The sequence below is a fragment of the Canis aureus genome, chromosome 13 (genome assembly GCF_053574225.1).
Source record: "Canis aureus isolate CA01 chromosome 13, VMU_Caureus_v.1.0, whole genome shotgun sequence".
Lineage (NCBI taxonomy): Eukaryota > Metazoa > Chordata > Mammalia > Carnivora > Canidae > Canis > Canis aureus.
In genome coordinates, this window is record NC_135623.1 from 26026308 (window position 1) to 26049283 (window position 22976).

At 35.6% G+C, this 22976-nt stretch overlaps 1 protein-coding gene across 7 annotated transcripts in view; it reads right to left on the bottom strand.

Moving 5' to 3' along the window:
- Positions 1-22976, bottom strand: part of OSBPL8 (oxysterol binding protein like 8) — a 147777-nt gene that overhangs the window by 91856 nt on the left and 32945 nt on the right. For 4 of the 7 annotated variants that reach the window (XM_077845564.1, XM_077845565.1, XM_077845563.1 and 1 more), the window contains one exon: positions 14376-14484. In XM_077845564.1, the coding sequence (XP_077701690.1) occupies positions 14376-14417 (42 nt within the window). In that variant the 5' untranslated portion in view covers positions 14418-14484. Of the gene's footprint in view, positions 1-14375; positions 14485-22976 lie in introns of those variants that run through there. The other 3 variants (XM_077845570.1, XM_077845568.1, XM_077845567.1) reach the window with 2 other exon arrangements.

The window sequence follows — 22976 nt, forward strand, 5'->3', positions numbered from 1 at the left end:
CTATAAAACATTTCAAGTCTAGCCAAACTTACCTCTCCCCAGCTCAACCTAACCGACCACTCTTTAGGATTTGCCACCACTGATCACTCCTTTTCTCAAAACTCTTTCTCCTTCCCCAATTTCCAAGCTATTTTCTCTCCCTTATTCCCTTCTCCTTGCTTGGCTCCCCTCTTCCCCTTCTGCCTCTGCCCCCCAGGTTGCATCCTAGAATATCTTTTGTATCCATTCCACATGTTTTCCCCAGATGATTCCGTTGACTTAACTTTTAAACGGGCTCTATTCACTAACAACTCCTCAAATTAGTTGTCCACCTTAACTCTTCTGAGCTCCAGCTTCTTAAAGGTCTCCTAATCATCCTCCTGCTGCACTCCTTCTTATCTCAGATAAAAAATCACATCTTTGGTGAGGGATTTCCTGGCCTCCCACACCAGGTATCACAGAGGGATACTACATGTGTTGTCACTGCATTCATCTCTTCTCAGGCAGAACTGTAGGGGATTGCCCACAGAGTTCCATGTGGAACAGTTCCACGGACAGTGCCCTTGCACTGCACCATCATGTTCCTTTCTGAGGAAGTGAAAAACTCAACCCCAACTCACCTTCCCCCCAACCTCAACACGTACAGCCTAACCATTATAGACGACTAACAGAGCTGCAAGCTCCACACTGGCTCTTATCCTTTAGGATTCTGTTCAAAAGTACCTTCAACAGGGGCGCTTGGGAGGCTCAGTCAGTTAAGTGTCTGACTCTTGATTTCGGCTCAGATCATTTCAGGGTCCTGAGATGGAGCCCTATGTGGGCTCCACAGTGGGCTCCACACTGGGTGTGGAGCCTGCTTAAGATTCTTTCTCTCCCTCTGCCCCACCCCCTAGTCTAAAAAAAATAAAGTAACTTCACCAGAAGACTTCCATAGTATTCCCAGAAAATAGCAACAGCCCCCGTATTCTGACATTCTCTAGAATGAATGTAAAGTGTATTCATATTTTCTTCCACTATTAGTCTCTGACTATCATATGCCAAAATTCCTTTGTTAGGAATTCCCTTTTTTCTTAAATAATTTTGTCCTTCATAAATAACACTGTTACAGATTCACCACCTGTTTTTCATAATGGAGCTTCTGGTAATGGTGGTCTCTTGCCATGATGAAAACAACTTCCTCCATCAAGGACTTCATATACAAGGGAAGTTCAAAATCGATTATGTCAGCTGTAACTATGGTTAATACACCTGGTGAGACAGCTGGTGAGGTATGTGGTTATGAAATAAGAAAAAAGTGAACTATCCATTAAAAGAACTAAATCCACATGACCTCAGCCTTTGGATTCATCAATATTCTCCTCTATATCTGACCTAACCATCCTTAGTCACTTGATAACCACAACAGAAACCATGTAATCACATCACAATCATGCCAGGTTAGATATGACAACTGATTATAGGAGACAGCTCATATACATCAATATTTCAGTGTATGATGCTTAATCTTATGACCTACTTAAATAACTTTGCTTTTCAGTCTGAAATAAAAGTTTATTTGGAATTTCATTTTAGCCAATTCTTTACATAGATATATAAGCCCACATTCTATATTGAATCATGCCTAGGATCTGAATTAAGACATAAGGACTGTATAACAAATAATTTCTTTCCTTCTAGAGTTCTATTTCTGACAAATTACTGATTAGCATATTATGTTGTTAAGTATCAAGCCACAAGAAAGACTGCTAATAATATTATGGAAGCATCAACTTCCATGACTCATAATTATATCTACCACACATAAAACTGCAATTAGCAACTGTACTTCATGTCTCAGCAACTATATACTGCCTAAATGCCAAAATATTCACCCGAGATAGAAAAATCAAAATTAGTTAAAGGAGAACAAGGTTTGAGTTAAATACAATAGATCACGTATCACATACTTTTCAAAGTATACATATATTAGGTAATGCACATAAAATTTTTAAAAGGCTGGGTATGACATAGATCAATTTATAATATAAAAACACTAGCCTTTACATTCAATGACAAGAATAACAAAATATGAGTGTATTTAAATCCTAACATGGACCGCTGATTAGCTATGTGATCTTAGAAAAATTACTAATTCCTTCAGAGTCTCAGTTTCTTCAGAAACAGAGTAATATCTTCCCCCCAGTACATTGGAGGAGATTAATGAGAAAGTGTATGAGACACAGAGCCAAGATCAGAACATATAGTAAGTTTGCAAAAATAAGAGTTTTTTTTCTCTATATACTAATAAAGTAACCCAAAAATGGAAAGTGCAAATTCTAAAAATCTAGAGAAAAAAAGCAAAACCCAAAAGGGACGTATTTTCTGATCAGCTAACACCACCCTATGGGTGTTAATTTTCTTCTACTTAGATTACACAACTCCACGCTAACTTGTTCCCTGGGCTAACTGCCTCTATTTCTATAGTTCTCAACTTTGGCTGTGCATTAAAATTATCAAGAAGACTTTTAAAAAGTACTGATGTCTGTATCTCACCCTCTCACATTCTAATTCAATTGAACAGGGGTACCTACAACCTGAGCAATGGACTTTTTCAAGACCCCTCAGAGATAGCTCTACAATATTCAGCTAGTTGTCCCTGCAATATTCCATAATTCTGCCAAGATCACTTTCCCAAATCACAACACTAAACAGGTTGTTTCTTGGCTCCAAAAAAAAAATAAGAAAAAATTCAGAGGTTTGACATTACCTTAAAAACAAAAATTCCAGGGCAGCCCCAGGGGCTTAGCGGTTTAGCACCGCCTTCGGCATGGGGTGTGATCCTGGAGACCCGGGATCGAGTCCCACATCAGGTTCCCTACATGGAGCCTGCTTCTCCCTCTGCCTGTGTCTCTGCCTATCTATCTCTCTGCCTGTCATGAATAAATAAACAAAATCTTAAAAAAAAAAATTCCAACCTGTATATTCTGATTGTAACTTGGTTGAGATGCAGTATAGAAAAATAATTAAAGCTTGGCCTACGGAGCCAAAATGTATCCCAGTTCTGCCACTTATAGCTATATGACCCTGAGACACTTAACTGTATTCTCTGCTAGTAAATGAGGGTTGTAATACTATCTCATAGGTTTGTTAGAAAATTACATAAGTTTACATGCAAAGCACCTGAAATAGCTTCTAGCATTTGACAGAAATTTACCAAATGTTAGTTGCTATTCATTTCTTGTAGTTTTACTTTCTACCAATTACCCTAAGCAGCAAACAATAATGCCTGTGAGAACTAAAACCAAGTACAAGGTACCATGTGCATAAATGTGCTCTGTGAAGGTAGGTTAATTTTCTAAACTCAATAGATGTTTGACCAAAAGTATAATTAAACTTTATGTGTATCCACACACACAAATTCATTTCCCCTCTCATGCATTTTTTTTTTTTTTGCACCATTGCTGTTGTTTTCACTATATTAAACTTAATAAGGTGACTTGTGAAGTAGTCTTAAGTTAATGAAAACCTACTAAGGTGATCAGAGGTCTGGATAAAAATCCCTTAATTGCTCTCTTAAATAGCCGAACAAGTGGAAATTTTCTTGAACCTATAATTAAATTTTATCTTCATGCATCTCTAACATGCTAAAATTCTAATCCTTCACATTCTAATCTGAGGTTTGATGGACTTTCACTTTATTTTCTACAAAAACAAGAAGAAATTTAAGATTCTTAATGGACATAATCTTAATTAAGAGTTAAATGTAGAGGGGTGCCTGGGTGGCTCAGTCGGTTAAGAGTCTGCCTTTGGCTCAGGTCATGATCCTGGGGTTCTGGGAAAGAGCCCTACATGGGCTCCCTGCTCAGAAGTGAGTCTGCTTCTCCCTCTACCCTTCCCCCTGGTTGTAGACTCATGCTCTCTCTCAAATAAATGAATAAAATCTTTTTTTTTTTTTTTAAATAGAGTTAAGCGTAGAGCAGTGGCTTTAATGGTATTCTGCTTATAAAAGCACCTGCATGTCTTAAGGCTTAAGAGAAACAGCAAGTAAAAATGTTCTTGAAAAATCTTCAATCTATACTTTTATATGGATATTAAATAACAAAATTTTGAAGGCAGTTTTCCTCAAGTCTACTTTAGCAAAACAAATAGCTTTCTATTGAATAAATGGCAATCTATTTACTTGGGAGTTATGTGAGTTCTACTTTTGATTTTTACACTATGGGCATGTCACAGCTGCCACATATCTTAATAGGAATGAACTGTTAAACAGTCCTACTGTTCTTTCTGCCACCACCTCAGTCATTCTACATATAGAGAATGCAAAGCCAAAAAGAAAGTTACTGATTTCTTATACAAATGAAAACTGAGTTATTTGCTAGTGAAATAACTAATACTGTCTCTGAACCCACCCTTAAAGTTGGATGGATAGCAAGCAACCTTAGATCAGAAAGACAGTACAGTACCACCCACACATGGAGGAAAGGGGTAAGGGTAAGAGGGAAAGTTGTAAGTCATCTTTCTGTGCCCTTTTTTCTCAGTAATACTGGACAGATCATTGCCCATCCTGTCTTCACTACCAGGATAGAACATGATTTATTACCAACTAGAAAACATTAAACACAGTTCTAAACACTTTATTTTTAAACTGTAGGTGGCTCAGTAGGTTAAACATCCAACCTTGATCTCAGCTTAGGTCTTGAACTCAGGTTTGTGAGTTCAAGCCTCATGTCGGGCTCCACTACTTAAAAATAAATAAATAAATTAGAATTAGGACTGCACGTGTGTCCAGTTGTGGTATGCAAAAAACTATAAGCACAGGCAAAGAGGTTGACCCCTATCTCTCACTACCCTTGTCCCCAAATGAACTAAGTGATTACAACTAGGGAGGCAGCTTGTGGCTGTGAGCTATGCCCAGAGAAGATATACAGAAAAGTTCTCTAAGAAACAGAATATATTGGTTGGAGAACAAATGAAAAATGATGAAGCAATGATTTTAACAAGAGATTCTCTTCTCTAAGACATATATTCCCTTTATCAAACCAAAAGAGTCTCCAGGCTCTTTCCATTCTTAGGACAGTATCAATCAGACAAAGCAATTAATATTCCCAAAAGAATATTATTTACAAGGAAGCATAAACTCATAAAAATAATTAATATCCTGGGATCCCTGGGTGGCGCAGCAGTTTGGTGCCTGCCTTTGGCCCAGGGCGCGATCCTGGAGACCTGGGATCAAGTCCCACGTCGGGCTCCCGGTGCATGGAGCCTGCTTCTCCCTCTACCTGTGTCTCTGCCTCTCTCTCTATCTGTGTGACTATCATAAATAAATAAAAATTAAAATAATAATAATAATAATAATAATAATAATAATAAATATCCTAAGGAGTCCAAATACTATGAAATAAAATAAAGTGAAGCATCTCAGCTGGAGAGAAAATTAGTGAGCCAAACCCACTGAAAACTTAAAATAACCATAATAAATATGCTCAAAAAGGTATGAGAGACTACTGTAAAAAATGAAGTATGACCAAACATTCACATGAATGAATGAAAACAATAATACTGGGTATAAAATATTATGATTAAACAAAGTATATAGCAGGTTTGAACAGCAAGACAAATAAAATAGCAGGAAGAGTGATGAAGGAATTCAATAAGAGGGGATACTGAAAAGATGGAAAACATGAGAGATAAAAGAGAAGCAAAAGTGCCACATCCCCCAAACAGGAGAGCCCTAAAGAGGACATGATGGATTCTACAAACCAACAAAATAATAAATCTTAAAAATTTTTGAAAATTACACAAAATGGATGAATTTCTAGAAAAATAAAAAAGGCCATTAACACTTCACCAACTCTCACCTGCAGACATACATACACAAAACCACAGGCCTAACTGTATAAGGATTGGAAAGAAATAAACTATTATTTGCAGATGATGTGAATCAGACAAAATATTATAACTCGCAAAGACAAAATAAGTATGCATTCAACTAGTATCTGTAAATGTCAAAATGAAAACAGAAACAAAATAAAAACAAAAACTCCTTGAAAGATACAGATCATAATAATGCTAGGTACAATTTTGTAATAAAGTTTTATCTTGATCATCACTCCCTCATTCCTGAAGGGAAGGCCCTATCACTTCTTCTTTTTACCCTGCCTCCATCTCCATCACTTTCTGGATCCCTCTTTTCATATTAGGAAGTTGTAAATTATTCTTCCTTAAAATGTTAGTTGATAATGGCTTCATTGAGGAATTTGCAAACTTTTGGTCTCCAGATCCCTTCACTATCCCAGAAATTACTGAAGACTCCAAAGAGCTGCTATTTAAAGTGGATTATACCTACTGATATTTGCCCTATTGTAAATTAAAAATGGAAATTCACTATCTCAGCCAGGTGGTTAAAGTCAACATCGGAAATGACAAGTCAGGTTAATAGTATATACCTTTGACAATGATGTGACAAAATGGCATTTCACCTTTGTGGTCTCCTCCCCAAACCCATAAGGACCAGTCTAATCAGAGAAAAACAGACAAATTTCAATTGAGGGACATTGTGCAAAATATCTAACCAGTACTCCGCAAAATTGTCAAGCTCATCAGAAACAAGGAAATCATAGCCAAAAGGACCCGAAGGAGACATGACTACTAAATGTAATGTGCTATTCCATATGGGATTCTGAATAGAAAAGGACAATATGTAAAAACTAAAGAAATCTGAATCAAGTATGGACTTTAGTTAAAAATGTATCAACCTAGATTCATTAATTATATCAAATATACCATAAATTAGTTAGTAAAGGAAAATTGAGTGCAAAGTACATGGGAACTCTATAACTTTTCTCTATGCCAAAACTATTCTAAAAAATAAATTTTGAGGGCAGCCCCGGTGGCGCAGCGGTTTAGCGCCGCCTGCAGCCCAGGGCATGATCCTGGAGACCCTGGATCGAGTCCCACGTCGGGCTCTCTGCATGGAGCCTGCTTCTCCCTCTGCCTGTGTCTCTGCCTCTCTCTCTCTCTCTCTGCATCTCTATGAATAAATAAAGAAAATCTTTAAAAATAAATAAATAAATAAATAAATAAATAAATAAATAAATAAATAAATTTTGAGTAAAAAAACACTGCTTAGGAAAAAAATTAAGCTAAGAAAACTTGAAAACACAGCACATACTCTTATTAGCCAGCAGACCGACATCATCATTTCATACAGTCTCTGGAAAAGTACACTGTACACTCATGAAAGAATGAGAAAAAGGGCAAATAACATCAAATACCATTATATTACTATTAAAAAAATTTTTTTTTTTACCTCACAGACTCTCTGAAAGGGTCTTGAGGAATTACATAGTCCTGTAAACATACTTGGAAAAGCTCTGCAAGCATAATGGAAATACAAAATATTTCTGGCTTAGAAGTACTGTGCTGATGTACTGTGTAAATCACTGGCTATTTTTCTTTTTCAAAACTAACTCTTTTTCCATCTCTTTTAGAGTTTATTAGAGTTTGTTATATATCTGCAAATTTTTTACATTATATTATTCAAGTTTCTAATAAGAACATTTAACAAGTCAAAAAAAGAAGCTACAATAAGACAGAATCTAAGTACCCATACGATACGAAATAACTAAGTGATATTTTCCCACTTGGGAAATTCAAACATTACAAATATTTATTTAAGTACTATTTTTTTTTAAATTTTTATTTATTTATGATAGTCACAGAGAGAGAGAGAGAGAGAGAGAGAGAGAGAGCCAGCCAGAGACATAGGCAGAGGGAGAAGTATTTAAGTACTATTAACTTGTAATATTCATAAGTTAAAGAAGATAAAGTATATAAGATATACTTGTAAAATTGTTTTATCCTTTTAAAAAATGTCTCCCTTTAGTAGAAAGTTCAGTAAAGTTGTAAAATGCAAAAAGATTAATGGTCTAGAAGACAAAATATAGGCAGGTTAGTTTTGGTAAAAGGAAGCTTTCACAACTAGTCACAGTTATTCTCTCCAGCCCTCATTTTTGTAAGCTAGTTAGGATATTAATTTATATAACCCTTAGTAAATTAACATATCTAGGCTATGATCATCAATGGCTGCTATTATCACAAGAAGGCAGACAGATATTATATGCCTCCTAATAATAATACCCAACACCCTCAATGAAGTATACTTGTCAAAAAAAATTGAACCTGAATCTGAGCAAGCCTCTAACTCTAATGATCAACTTGCAAGAAACATAAGTGACTAAGGAACATACTAAATAATCACCATGGGGGAAAATCCAGATGATGAGAAATTCTACAAGACAAACTACTTTATTTATTCACTTCAATAAACTGAAAAGAAAAAATTAAAAACAGATGCAAGACAGATTTAAAAGATTAAAAAGACCTCAATGACTTATCAACCAAGGCCAACAAAGATTACAAAATTAATATTTATAAGACAATCAGGGAAGTTTAAGCATTGACAAAAGAATTACTCATTTTTAGGATACTAATGGTATTTATGGTTCAAGTTTAAAGAAAAATCTTAATATTTTAGAGATATTGACTGAAATATCTACAAAAAAAAAAAAAATGGGATAAGAAGGTAGGACTACAGATAATAGAAGACCAACCTGAACTGATAATTGCTGAAGGCAAGTGACAGGTACATGATGATTCACTACACTAGTCCATCTTTTGAAAAACACATTTGAAATTTTCCATAATAAAAAGCTCAAGAAAGATAACATCATTCTTAAATGTGATTAAAATATAAATTCTTAGAGTTACCAAGCAGCTATTAGAGCTACTTTAATATGTCAGAATCAGTATGTAGGTAACAAATTGGTGACTAAAATTCCTAGTTAATACTTTATGTAAGAAGATCTCTGCAACCTAAGAATTTACACAACTGAGGACCTCAATCTAACTGGCACTTCCGCAGGTTAAGATGTTCCACTAGACCAAATACTGGATCACCCAGCTGTAGGGCCCACTCCCCTAGACTGGGATGCACCAGGGGTTATTACTATGACTACGGTAGGCAGAAGAATGGCCTCCCATCCTGGTCCTGTGAATGTTACCTCGCATGGTAAAAGGGAGTTTGCAGATGTGATTAAGTTAAGGACCTTGAGATAGGGCAGTTATCCTGAAGCACATGAGAGGGCCCAACATAATCCCCAGTGTCTTTAAAAGAGGGAGGCAAGAAGATCAAAATGAGCAGTGGAAGTTGTGACCAGAAAAGAGGTGATGGGAGGAGTAAAAGGACATAAGCTAATGCATGAATGCAACTTTTAAACACTGATAAGGAAATAAGTTCTCCTCTCAGAGGCTCCAGAAGGAACACATCATCTTGCTTTTAGATTTCTTATATCCAGAACTATAAGATAATAAATTTGTGGTTTAAGCTACCAAATTTCTGTTAACTTGTTACAGCGGCAATAGGAAACTAGTCTAATGACAACAGTGAAATTTAACAGAGAAGCCTTTTCAAGTTCAAACATAATGATTTAAGCGGTCTTTGACACTCTATGTTATCTATCATATGTTCAATTCAGAGTCTGGATGATGAGCTGCTGGGGGATACTATAGATAGAATTCTTACATTAGGTAAATCATTAGACTAAATAAATGATCTCTAAGTTTCCTACAAAAGTGAAGGATGAAAAGTAGTCAAAGGACTTGGACATTTTCAAAAGGCTTCAATTTCCTTCTTCCCCCTTTGTTAAAGGGAAAGAAAAGAGAACAGCCTCTCTCAAGTATTTAAACATTTGCAAAACACATAACAAGCTGGTCTTAAAGGACAAATATTAGATAAGAGAATGTGCCAAATTTGGTGACCCTCAAACTCTGAGGTCCATTTATTATAGATTAGACAAGAGACTTCACAGTCCTTCTCCATCCATTCCTGCTTTCCATGGAGGGAGTATCTAATAAGAACAAAAAAGTGCCATTATACAAGAATATTTTGGAATGATAAGAAGTTAGCATATGGATAATTTATAATTAGACTTGAACGCATACATGTCTCAAAGACCAATTATTAGGAAATTTGTATACTAAAATACTGTTGCTAACAAAATTATCACTAAGAACACAAAACTAATCAAATCCATAACAACGAAGTTAAGCTAATAATATTTATAAAAGGAAGAAGAATTCCAACATTTAAAACTCTGATCCACTCAAAATAATACTTGATGCTACCAAACACTGGGGCAATTCCATTAACTTGCATGCCCAAATATACAAGCTATACAATGTTGCCAAATATTATATATAGTAGTCACAGTTCTTAGATTAGGATTTAAAGCTCTCAGTAAAGTCTAATAACATACCAACTTTACTTTATGAATACCAAAGCACAGTAATCCTGAAAAACTCATCTAGTTTAAGTGTGTAAAAAGAAAGGTTTCGGGAAGTTGGATAATCTCTAGGCCCATTAGGAAGATATTCATTTATTACATTCTAAGAATTACTGAACTAAATCATCTTTGCATTCCTTCCATTTCAGAAATCCTTGATTCGAAGTACCCAATTTACATTAGAATCTTAAGAAAGATTACCTCAAGTGAGAAGATTCATACTTATTTTAAAAACTGTATTCTTTTCTGAAAAGTCATTTATATAAAACATTTTTAATACAACAAAAGATTTTTACCTGTAATAGACTTATAAAGAAAGTTTCTTCTGGCAACAGAAATAATATATAAGATATTCAAAAGATATAATGACTTTCCTTAAGGTAAAAAACATTCAACTTTTTTAATCTAAAAAAATATTTCATATAGTCTACCTCAATCTATTAATAAAAATTTAACTCAAGCTTTTCTTAGTGGTTAATTTCTAAATCTAAGTTCTGGACTTTTACAAAATATCAAAAGACACATATTAAATATATATTTGTGTCCTAAAATAGATTAGTTCCAGGTACAGAGATTCAATCCATATTTTTCAGTATTTACTGCTTAAGACAAAACTACCACAAAAATTGAACTATACAGTAGAATGACGAATGAGTCAAAGAATTTTTTAAAAATCGAGAAAGTAGGGTTGTGTGGGTGGCTTTGTCAAGTTAAATGTCTGACTTTTGATTTCAGCTTAGGTCTTGATCTCAGGGTCATGACTTCAAGCCCCAGGTTGGGCTCCACATTGGGTGTGGAGCCTACTTAAAAGAAGAATAGAAAAAGTAATCCTCTATGGAAAAAGAATATTATTTTTTTTAAAGAATTTATTTATTTATTCATGAGAGACAGAGAGAGAGAGAGAGAGGCAGAGACACAGGAAGAGGGAGAAGCAAGCTCCATGCAGAGAGCCCAAAGAAGGACTCGATCCTGGGACTGCGGGATCACACCCTGAGCCAAAAGCAGTCTCTCAACCACTGAGCCACCCAGGCGTTCCAGAAGAATATTAAATCAATGGACACTAATAGTCATACTGAGTCCAAGCTTTCACAACCTTACATCCAGACCACTATAATACTCTCTTAATATCTTTTACTCTTCCTAATCATTTTATATCTTGCTTCCAGATTCATCTATCTACATAAAATACTCAATGACATACCATGACTTACACAATCAAGTTTAAAATCCTGGGTCTGGTACTCAAAACTTTCTACAATTTTGGTCTCTCTCTGACTCATAAATTATTATTCCTGTAAATAACACTACTTTGCAATATACCTTAATCTTTCTAATTCATTTGTCCCTTAGAAAAAAAACCCCATAAGCAATTAATTCTCCCATTTAGCTTTGCCTCTTTTTATTCTCCCTTCCTGGAATGCTCTCCTTGCTCATTTTCAATCCTATGTTCACCATTTACCTGTGCTAGTCAAAGTTTACATTCTCTTTAAGAAAACTTTTCTAACTACCCCCAGTGTATAACAACCACCCACTTTTCACAGCTTGTAAACTATGCCTTGTTTATGTCCATCATTTAACTCTCAGTAAATCAGGCAGCCCGGGTGGCTCAGCGGTTTAGCACCTGCCTTCAGCTCAGGGCCTGATCCTGGAGACTCGGGATCGAGTTCCATGTCAGGCTCCATACATAGAGCTTTCTCTCTCTCTCTCTCTCTCTCTCTCTCTATCTCTGTCTGTCTCTCATGAATAAATAAATAAAATCTTAAAAAAAAAAAAAACACTCAGTAAATCTGTTACTGCCTTAGCTATCCATCTAGCTAGTTTCTCCAAAATAAACCTAATTCAGACAGACTATTTTGTATTACCTCTTGGCATCCCTTTCACCAAGCACAGTAATTTGTACCCCAAGGCTACATTCAAAAAAAAGTTTAATAATATTTTAAAAACTAGTGCATTTTATTATTTTTTAAAACACTACCAACTCATACTGACATACCGCTTCATATTTTCAAAGAAATTTCTGGTTTCTCTAGATCATACTGTCTCTATCAAGTAGAATGAATAATCTTACCCATATATTTTTTTATCGAAGCAGAATGCCTCAATATTCTACGAAGAAAAACTGAGATTCTGGGAAAGTATAACACCCACATTACTGAGTAGCCTACAGCTTTTTTCAATGTATTTTATTACGTCTCCTGCCTTCTAATTATTTTTTTTGGAGAGAAGACTTAATACAGCTAGTTATATCAACAATAAGAATACCAGCTTTTATTTATTGGCTATTTATAAAGTCTGTGGCTTTGTAATAGGTACTTTACAGATATATGATCTCAAAACTCAAAACAATTGTGGAAGATAGATACTACTATTATCTTTATATAATAGATGAGGAAACTGAAAACCTGGAGAATTTAATTAATTACCCAGATCATACAACCAAGCAACAGAGCTTAGACTGTAACATGTAGCTGAAGGTCTACAAAGCCCATGTTCTTACCCACTTCTAGACCTAAATAGTAACTAGCTTAGACTGTGCAGTTCAAAGGTGATATTTTATAAATAAGTAACTCAAAAGTAGATCTCAAGATTAGTTTCAAATATAGAATATTTCAGTAGTTCAACTGGAATTACTGGTATTATTCTCTCTAAAATATGTTACAATATTTCACAAAAGAAAATTAATGAACAAGAAAAAGAAAACTGTTCTCACTGCTTTTTAAATATCTTGTTCCAATCTCTATATCAACAGGATTTGGAATAAAAAAGGGAATAAAACGTTATTAATATAGCACAGGTATTCTGGTATAGAATTTAATACCATTGGGGTGCCTGGGTAGCTCAGTCGGTTAAGTGTCTGCCTTGGCTCAAGGTCATGATCCTGGAGTCGGGGATCAAGCCTGCATTGGGATGGGGGGTGGGGGTGGGCCCCTGCTCAGCGGGGAGTCTGCTTCTCTGGCTCCCTTTGCTCCTCCCTACTCCTGCTTGCGATCTCTCTCTCTCTCTCTCTCTCTCTCTCTCACAAAGTCTTAAATTTACTATTTAGGGTACAAGTTTAAAAGGTAACAGCAAATTTTAAGCAATTCTATTCAGAAAGACAGGCACAGAGTCAACACATTAGTGGCAAAGTACTGAGACACCCCTTAAGCTGTGAAGTCTTAGAGAAGATAATTAACCTCCAGTTCAGAGCCCTTCTCTCTTTCTATAAAAGTGAGAATAAACAAATATCTACCTTTAGTGGCTGTTGTGAGGACAGTCTGACAAAGTATACACTTAGAGAATAGCAATTGTTGTTATCACAGGCATTTTCTTTATTATCAATAAGAAATTAAAACTATTTCAGGTAAAAGAGTTAAGAAAATCTATTAACTTTAAATAAGATATTTAAGGCAAAGTAAACATGTTCTAAGACAAAGCTTTAATTTTAATTTTTTGCTGAAATCATAGTGAAAATAAAATAACCTACCATCAGTTTTCCTTTTATAATCGTTGTGACAATAACCTTCTTAAGCCAAATTACTTCTATGCCCATTTTGTTTTCTATTAACAAGTTATTTTAAAGTTTAACTTTTTTTGACCCTTTAAGAAACTTAAACAAGCTTGAGCCAGAAATTCAGAAAAGGCTGGAATAAGTTAACACAAGCAAACAAAATTGCATTTTGCTATCAGTCGTTAGACTACTCCTACATTTCAGTCTAAATGAAGAAGACTTTTACGAAGTTAAAATTTACAAACAACTCAATATAATTCCATAGCAATATGAAACATAGAAAAGTTGGCTTCTGCATTCCCAAAGAATTTACTACCCCAAGGGTTGGGATCAAGTTAATACAAGTAAGCAGAGGGGGAAGACAGGAAGGAACTATCAGAAAACTGACTGGGTTCTGTTTCAACAAGTGTTAAATTTATCTGTTTTTTTCATATCAGGAGAGGCGATAAATAATTATTTTTAATGTCTTTTTTAAAGTTTGTTTTAAATACATTTTTTGAATAAAATGAATGAAGTATTTGAATAAAATCAAACACTTCACAGCTGTAGATGATAGTTCCTTATTACACTGTATTTGAACCACTTACCGAAGTTTGATCGGGTTCTCCATCTGCCAAACCTGCATCCATAGTGAAAGAAGGTAAGTTTATGCTTCTCTTTCCATTAATGTCCAGCCATCCTGTAAATTTGGAAATCCTAGAAGAAGAAAAAAAATCATACGTATTAGGATTAGTATAAAACTGTGATAAATGGAAAATAAAGCAGTAAGCCTACTGGGAAGGAGAAATCATCCTAGGCTGAGGTTTTTGGGAAATCCAATAATGGAGAAAACAAATTTTGACATGTGCTTTAAAGAATGCTTTCAGGTTCAGAGAAAAACGAAAGAAGAAAAAATATATCTATATACCAAGTGAAGAATAGCAAGAACAAGTTACAGATATGATGAGATTGTTCAAAGTTTAAAAAGATGTTTAAATCTATTTACAATTAAGGAAATAAAATGTTCTTTTTTTCATGATCACATTGGCAAAAACTAAAAAGTGTGCTAATATTGCTAACTGGCAAGAATGAAGGAAAACAGGCATTCTCATACACTTTTGTGAGAGGAATATAGATCATAACAATTTTTGGAAGGGCAATTTAAAATATGCACACTTTAATCCAGTAATTGCAAGGCTAATAATTATGCCATATGTGTTTATACAAATACACAAAGATAAATAAACATATTCAACAAAGTAAAGATATAAAAAAAACTGGAACAACCTTAATGTCAATTATTAGGAGTTTGTTTATATTATACTATAGACATACAATAGAATATTGTGCAGGAATTTCTAAAAATTAGGCAGGTTTTTACAGACTCATTATGTATTTTCTTTATATATAAACTAGAAAGAAGGTCACATTAGGTGAAAAAGGCAAATTACAGAACACTATATATAAAATACTGTTTTTCTGTTTCCCCATTTTTACAATGAGTATGTATCACTTTTATAGCTCTTTTTATTTCAAAAAGTCTTAGAAGCATGTCTTTATTACAAATTTTTTTCTTCTGAATTTCAACTAACAAAATCTCCAAGCTGAATTCATATAATAACTTTATATATTCAAAAGTCTCTAATAACCTCTTTAATAATCCTTCCTTAAAAGCGCCAACAAAACCAAAATCAGTAAGACAGCAGAATTATGATCATTTCTTGAAGTTCCAAAAACATTTTCTTGTTTTAGCAAGTATAAAAGGCTGCACTGAAGTATAAATGCTGATATTAATACTTTTTAATTGGGCTTTGGAGGGCTATTATTTGGTTTCTTTGATATAACCAATACACAATTAGCCTAAGCTAAGTGGACTTTCAATTTATAAACCTTAGGTGTACTTCTTCACTATATGTATTACAATGCATTGTAATTATTTGTTCTCATGATCTACTCTTCAGGGACAAAGACTGCATTCTACTCATTTATCTACCCAGTGCTAGTTCACTGTACATATTTAGTAAACATTTATTGCAATGAATTGTCACCTCAATTGCCTATATGAATAATAATCCAAAACAGATACAAAAATTATTTATGTCTATAAGATGCACACTAAAATTCATATTTGAAAATTGACAGACATTATCCTAGAAATTGACAATACTAAAAATAAAACACCCATAGGAAGCTTCAACTCCAAAAGTATTTTACCAATTTTTTTCATCCTATCCATTCCATTTTAAGGGTTCATTTCCTATGCTACATTGAATAAAAGGTCAAGAGCAAGCATTGTTCCTGACCGTAGGGGGAAAGTTTTCAGCTTTTCACCACTGAATATGATGTTAGCTGTGGACTTCTCATATATGGCTTTTGTTATACTGAGGCACATTCCCTCTATATCTACATTGTTGAGATGAAAGGATGTTGAACTTTGTCACATGCCTTTTCTGCATCTATGGAAATTTTTTTATACTGTAGTTTATTTATTTTTTATTTTGAAAGGCTTTATTATGAGAGGCACGGAGACAGAGCCAGAGACACTGGCAGAGGAAGAAAGGCTCCCCGCGAGGAACTCCAGGACTCCGGATCAGTACCTGAGCGGAAGGCAGACGTTCAAGTCATCCCTCACTCGTTATTTTTTAGTACTCGTTAAGGTGTCACTTATGTTAACACATCCTCATGAATTTCTGAGCTGTTACCATGTGAACTTGGGCTTTAACCATTTCGGAAAAGGAGAGCAGTCGTCACGCTTTCACCGCAACTGACAGCACTCCCCTCTCTGCGCCGTCACCTCCACCACTGTCCTCGTCCCCGGTATTTCAAGCCCCTAGCGCGGGCGCCCAGGGTAGGCCCGGGGGGACTGAGCTCCTCCCGGGAGTATGCCCCGCACTGTCGGAGGAGCTATACTGTAGTTTATTAATATGGCATACCACAATGACTAATTTGTGGATGCTGAACCATCCTTGCAGTGCTGAAATAAACCCACTTGATCATAGTGTATGATCCTTTTGATGCATTGTTTAATTCAGTTTTGCTAATATTTTTTTCAAGATTTTTACATCTATGTTCCTCAGGGATACTGGCCTGTAATTTTCTTTTCTTGTGGAATCCTTGCCTAGTTTGGTATCAGGGTAATGCTGGCCTTGCAAAAGGAATTAAGAAGAGTTTTCTCCTCTGTTATGTTTTGGAAGAGTTTGAGAAGGACTGATATTAATTCTTCTTTAAATGTTTGGTAGAATATACAAGTGAAGCCATATAATCTTGGACTCTTGCTTGTAGGAAGTTTTTACTGCTGATTCGATCTCTTTACTAGTAATTGATGTTTGGATTTTCTATTCATCATGATTTAGTCTGGATAGCTTATATATTTCTAGGAATTTGTCCATTTCTTCTAGATTGTCCAATTTGTTGGCATATGATTATAATTGTTCATGGTAGTCTCTTATGATCCTTTGTATTTCTGTGGTATCAGTTGTAGTATCTCCTTTTTCATTTCTGATTTTGAGTCCTTTTTCTCTTTAGTAAGTTTAGGTAAAGGTTTGCCAATTTTGTTTATCTTTCCAAAGAACCAGCTCTTAGTTTCATTGATCTTTTCTACTGTCTTTTTAGTCTCCATTTCATTATTTCTGCTCTAATCTTTGCTATTTCCTTCCTTCTACTAACTTTGGGGTTAGTTTGTTCTTTTTATATTACCTCAAGGTGTAAAGTTAGGTTGTTTGAGACTTTTCTTGTTTCTTGAGATAGGCATTTATCACTATGAACTTCTCTCTTAGGATGGCTTTTGAAGTATCCCACAAATTGATAGATTTCCATTTTTGTCTTGAGGTATTTTTTTTCTCTTTTGATTTCTTGACTCATACGGTTGCATGTTATCTAATCTCCACAAATTTGTAAATTTTCCAGTTTTCCTCGTGTAATTCTAGTTTCTAACCACTATAGTAAAAGTAATGCTTGATATGATTTCAATACTCTTAAATTAAGACTTGTTTTGTAGCTTAACATATATGATCTACTCTGGAGAATGTTCCATGTGTCCTTGAGAAGACTGTGCATTCTGTTGGTTTGGGATGGAATGTTCTGATTATGTCTATTAATTCCATCTGGTCTGACACGTTATTTAAGGGTGGTGTTTTCCTGTTGCTTTTCTGTCTGGACCATCTATCCATTATATCGGGGTATTAATGTCCCTTATTATTATTGTATTGCTGTCTTCTTCAGGTCTTGTTAATACTTGCTTTATATACGTAAATGTTCTGATGTTGGTATATAAATATTTACAAATGTTACATCCTCCTGTTGGATTGATCTCATTATCATTATATGATGCCCATCTTTATCTTATTACAGTTTTTGTTTTAAAGTCTATTTTGTTTGACATAAGTATAGCTACTCCAGCTTTCTCTTAGTTTCCATTTGTATGAAATATCTTTCCATCCCTCCCCTTTCAAACTTTGTGTGTCCTAACATCTCAAGTGAGGCTCTTTTGGCAGATGGGTCTTGTTTTTCGTTGTTGTTGTTATTGATGTTTTATCTATTCAGTCCAATCAGATTTAAAATAGTAATTTTTAAAAATAATTATCAATAAGTATGTGCTTATTGCCATTTTGTTCATTGCTTTCTGGCTATTTTCATAATTCCTCTCCATTCCTCTCTTCTTCTCTTACTCTCTTCCTTTGTGGTTTGGTGACGTTCTCCAATGGTATGATTATATTCCTTTCTCTTCATCTTTTGTGCATTTACTATAGGTTTTTATTATGTGGTTGTCATGAAGCTTACATATAACAACTGCTAACTATAGCAGTCTATTTTAAGTTGATAACTTAAGTTTGATCCCACAGTAAAGCTTATTACTTTTACTCTGTCCCGCACCTCCACTCTCTCATATTTAAAAATTTAAAACTATGAGACTGGATGAGAGTTCCTGAGTTATTTGTGCAGACAGAAAAAAGGACCAAGTTCAGATCCCTGGGGTACTTCAATATTAGAGGATCAATATTTATAGAATGAATGAGTCTCAATTATTGCTTTTCAATTTGCAAAATTACCCCATTTAATTACTGATGTGGAGAACAAAAGCAAAAGAAAAATACTAAACTTCCTTACAAATTACAGCTTACAGACAAGTCCTTGAGACAGGCAGAATGACCTTCCTCAAGAAGCTTAAGGGCTTCAATGTTAACATCTTACCAGAGGCAAAAGGCAACCTTAGCTTGACATTAGCCCAGGTTAATGTTCAGAATCCTATAAAAAAATCCCTTTGAAAACTTCCTTTATCTTTATGAGCTGCCCTCCACCCCCACCCCAAGATATAGTTAACAATCCTCTAAACATGGCCCACTGATATCATCTGAAGGGTCTCATGAGGAAGGTTTTACTAACCAGTAGTAAATGGCCTTTTCCTAACAAACAGCTAGCCTCTCAAGGTACCGAAAACCTTGCTTCCAAATTTCTTAAACTTACACTATCCCTAACCTCCTTCCAACTTGAAAGTTTATTTATTTTTTTAATATTTTATTTATTTATTCATTGAGACAGAGAGAGAGAGAGGCAGAGACACAGGCAGAGGGAGAAGCAGGCATCATACAGAGAGCCTGACGTGGGACTTGATCCAGGGTCTCCAGGATCACGCCCTGGGCTGCAGGCGGCGCTAAACTGCTGCGCCACCGGGGCTGCCCCCAACTTGAAAGTTTATAATCAGCCATTCCTCACAACCCCGGTGCAGCAGCTCTTTCTGCCAAAGGACCTATCTCCATGCTTTAATAAAATCACCTTTTTGCACCAAAAGTGTCTCAAGAACTCAATTGGCCATCAGCTCCAGACCTAGCATTCCAAAACTACATCAATTTAAACATCTTTTGATTTTCACTCCTGAAAAATGGGGGAAATTACTGTGCTTATACCTTAAGCCTCTAATCAATCACCCTCTCCCTCCAGGATTTTTTGGTTATATATGTTTAGTTGTAGTCTTTGGCTTCAAGAAAATATCAAAAACTTGTTTCTTGACCTATTAGCAATGTCTCTCTCAGCTTCCTATTATCAAAGGTAAGGAATTTAGGGCATTATCCTTAATTTTCTTTCTTTTCTGCTTCCTGCTACCTCTATTAAATTAGTCATGTTATGATTCGACTTTTTTACTGTATCTTCTTTGCCTTTTGTATGTTAATTCAGTCTTTACAAAATGTAATTGATGTGAAACGTTGGGGTTCAAGAGCAAACTGGTCACAGAAGAATTCTTGAGATGTCTTAGGTACAAAAAGGGTGGTTTTACTAAAGCACAGGGATAGGATCTGTGGGCAGGAAGAGCTGCTGCACTAGGGTTGTGAGGAGTGGCTGATTATATACTTGGGAGTTGGGGGAGGTAAGGAAAAAGGGAGGTGTCCAAAAGGACTGTGATTTGCTAAAGAAGACACTCAGGATACTGGAGGCTCAGCAATTATCAAGCTAAGGCTGTTTTTCCCTCTAGCAGAGCATTAACATTAAGATAGTTGGATGTTTCCTGGAGGAATGTCACACACATCCCACCCAGGAGTGGGATGGAGGGGAGGCTGTGAGGTGTCAGCTTGTGCTTTGTCCTCAACTTGCCTTCTGCTCCCTCATCAAAATGATAATCTACGAATTAAAAAGTTTATTTCTGGGGCACCTGGGTGGCTCAGTTAGTTAAGCATTTGCCTTCAGCTCAAGGTCATAATCTCAGGGTCCTGGGATGGAGCCCTACATTGGGCTCCATGCTCAGGGGGGAGTCAGCTTCTCCCTCTCTCTCTGCCGCTCTCTGTGCTTGTGCTCTCTCTCTCTCTGATAAATATCTTTTTTTTAAAGTTTATTTCTTAAAGTCAAAATGGTAATTAAATACAAACTTAATGACAGTTGGCCCTAGGGAGCAGGCTTGAGAAAAAAGGCACTTTTTCTGCCATTAAAAAAAATTTTTTAAACAGTTTGTTACTTCTCTGATCAAAAAAGTCTAATAAAATTTTTGTAAAAGAATACAATGTGTCATAATCCTAAAGACTCCTTTCTCCACATTTCACTAAAGCTAGGCGGGCATCCAAATTTAAACATAATTACAAGTCAAATGCAAAGTTTAAAGAAGACTCTGTTCCCTCTTTTGTTCCTTTTGTTATCAGTACTCTAGTCATTGTTTGGGAAATCAGTGCCTCACTGTCTACATTAAAAGTTTCTAGAAAAAGTAATTTTTATAATAATTTTTCTCTACTTTGGGCATAAATTGCTAATTCAGTCACAGAGAAAAGGAAGGAGCAACTACTAAACAAGGCTAACATCTTTAACACATGTCATTTAATCTTCCTTTTTTTTAAAAGATTTTGTATCTTTATTTGAGAGAGACAGAGAGAACACAGAGGGAGCTGTAGGCAGAGGGAGAGATAAGTAGACCCCCACTGAACAGGGAGCCTGGTGAAAGGCTCCATCCCAGGACCCTGGGATCCTTACCAGAGCCTAAGGCAGAAACTTAGCCCATTGAACCCTCTAGGTGCCCCTATCAGGGTTTCTCAATAGTTATTGGTATACCAACTTCATAACTTTTGCCAGTACTACCAGCATCCAGTTAATTTTTTTTTACCCATATTTGTTTTAAATTTAATTAACCTTATCTAAAAAATCCATAAATTTACCGATTTGAGTCACAAGTTCCATTTTTTTCTAATACACATAATATATATAACTCTAAAAAGTTAAAATGCTCATCAATGTACCAGTTAAAGTCCTCTCACATCACCATACCAAAAATCCTAAGACCTTGACACAGACTTTTGATCTCTTTGTCCATTCTCAGGGCATTCACTTTCCCTGCCCAATGTAGCATGGTAAGACAAAAAGAATATTAGTAAACTTCAAGTCCACATTTCTATTAAGAACTAGCTGCGGACCTTTAGACAAACTACTTTACTTCTATCTCTGGAACTCAGTTCCCTCATAAGGAAGATTGTGAAGTTAAAATGGCCATTACTAAGACTCCTGACAACTCTTAATATTCTACAACATGACAGCCAGTGGTTTTACCACTTGTCTAAATATTGCTGACATAATCACTGCTATGCAACTTACAAGAACTGCAACAAACCAATAAAACATAGTACAGGGGCAGCCTGGGTGGCTCAATGGTTTAGCGCCACCATCAGTCCAGGGCATGATCCCAGAGACCTGGGATCAAGTCCGGCGTCGGGCTCCCTGCATGGAGCCTGCTTCTTCCTCTGCCTGTGTCTCTGCCTCTGTGTGTGTGTGTGTCTCTATGAATGAATAAATAAAAATCTTTAAAAAATTTTTTTAAATACTACAGTTTTCTAAGTTTTTTTTCAAATTTCGTGAAAGCCTTTTTAACCTACATTTTTAAAAAATCAGTTCAAGTGAGTATTCAAAGCAATATTTATACATCTTAAATATTTTATTACTACTGAAATACACCCACACACAATCACACCCCTCCAGCCTTTGAATGGAAAGGCATTTTCATTGAGCACAGATGTGCATATTATAGTTGAGGACCATTCTTATTTAAGCCACAGCTATGATACATCATGAGATCTCTAGTGTTAGTTCTATAAATGAAGTAAAACTTAAAAATACATGTACAACTATCAATTTAGAGAATTCTCTCAAATGTTTACAATTACCTTTCCCACCTTTTCTAGTTATCTAGTTATCTTAGCCATTCCAAGTCCCAAGAAAGCCATGTGCATAGGTCCAATAGATGCCTATTAGAAAGAGTGGGTTACAATACAGGAGCACTCTGCGCTTAGGAAATCCTAAATTTTTTAAAGATTTTATTTATTCATGAGACACAGAGAGAGAGAGAGAGAGAGAGAGAGAGGCAGAGACACAGGCAGAGGGAGAAGCAGGCTCCATGCAGGGAGCACAATGTGGGACTCAATCCTAGGACTCCAGGATCACGCTCTGAACCAAAGGCAGACACTCAAACACTGAGCCACCCAGGCATTCCAGAAATCCATATTTTTTATGATGGGAGCAAATATGCCTGCCGTTTCCTTGGAAGGAAAACACTGTCTCTGTCTATGAAGACTATACACTACAAAATCATCCTTGAAAAGATAGTCCAGAACAAAGCACAGTTAGTGCTTTACTTGCAAGATATGCAGAAACAGAAAACATCAATAGAGAATTGTCTTCTAAAGTTTGTTCATCACTGTCTACTTTACTACTATCCAATACAATACCCTGTTAACGTTTCACCT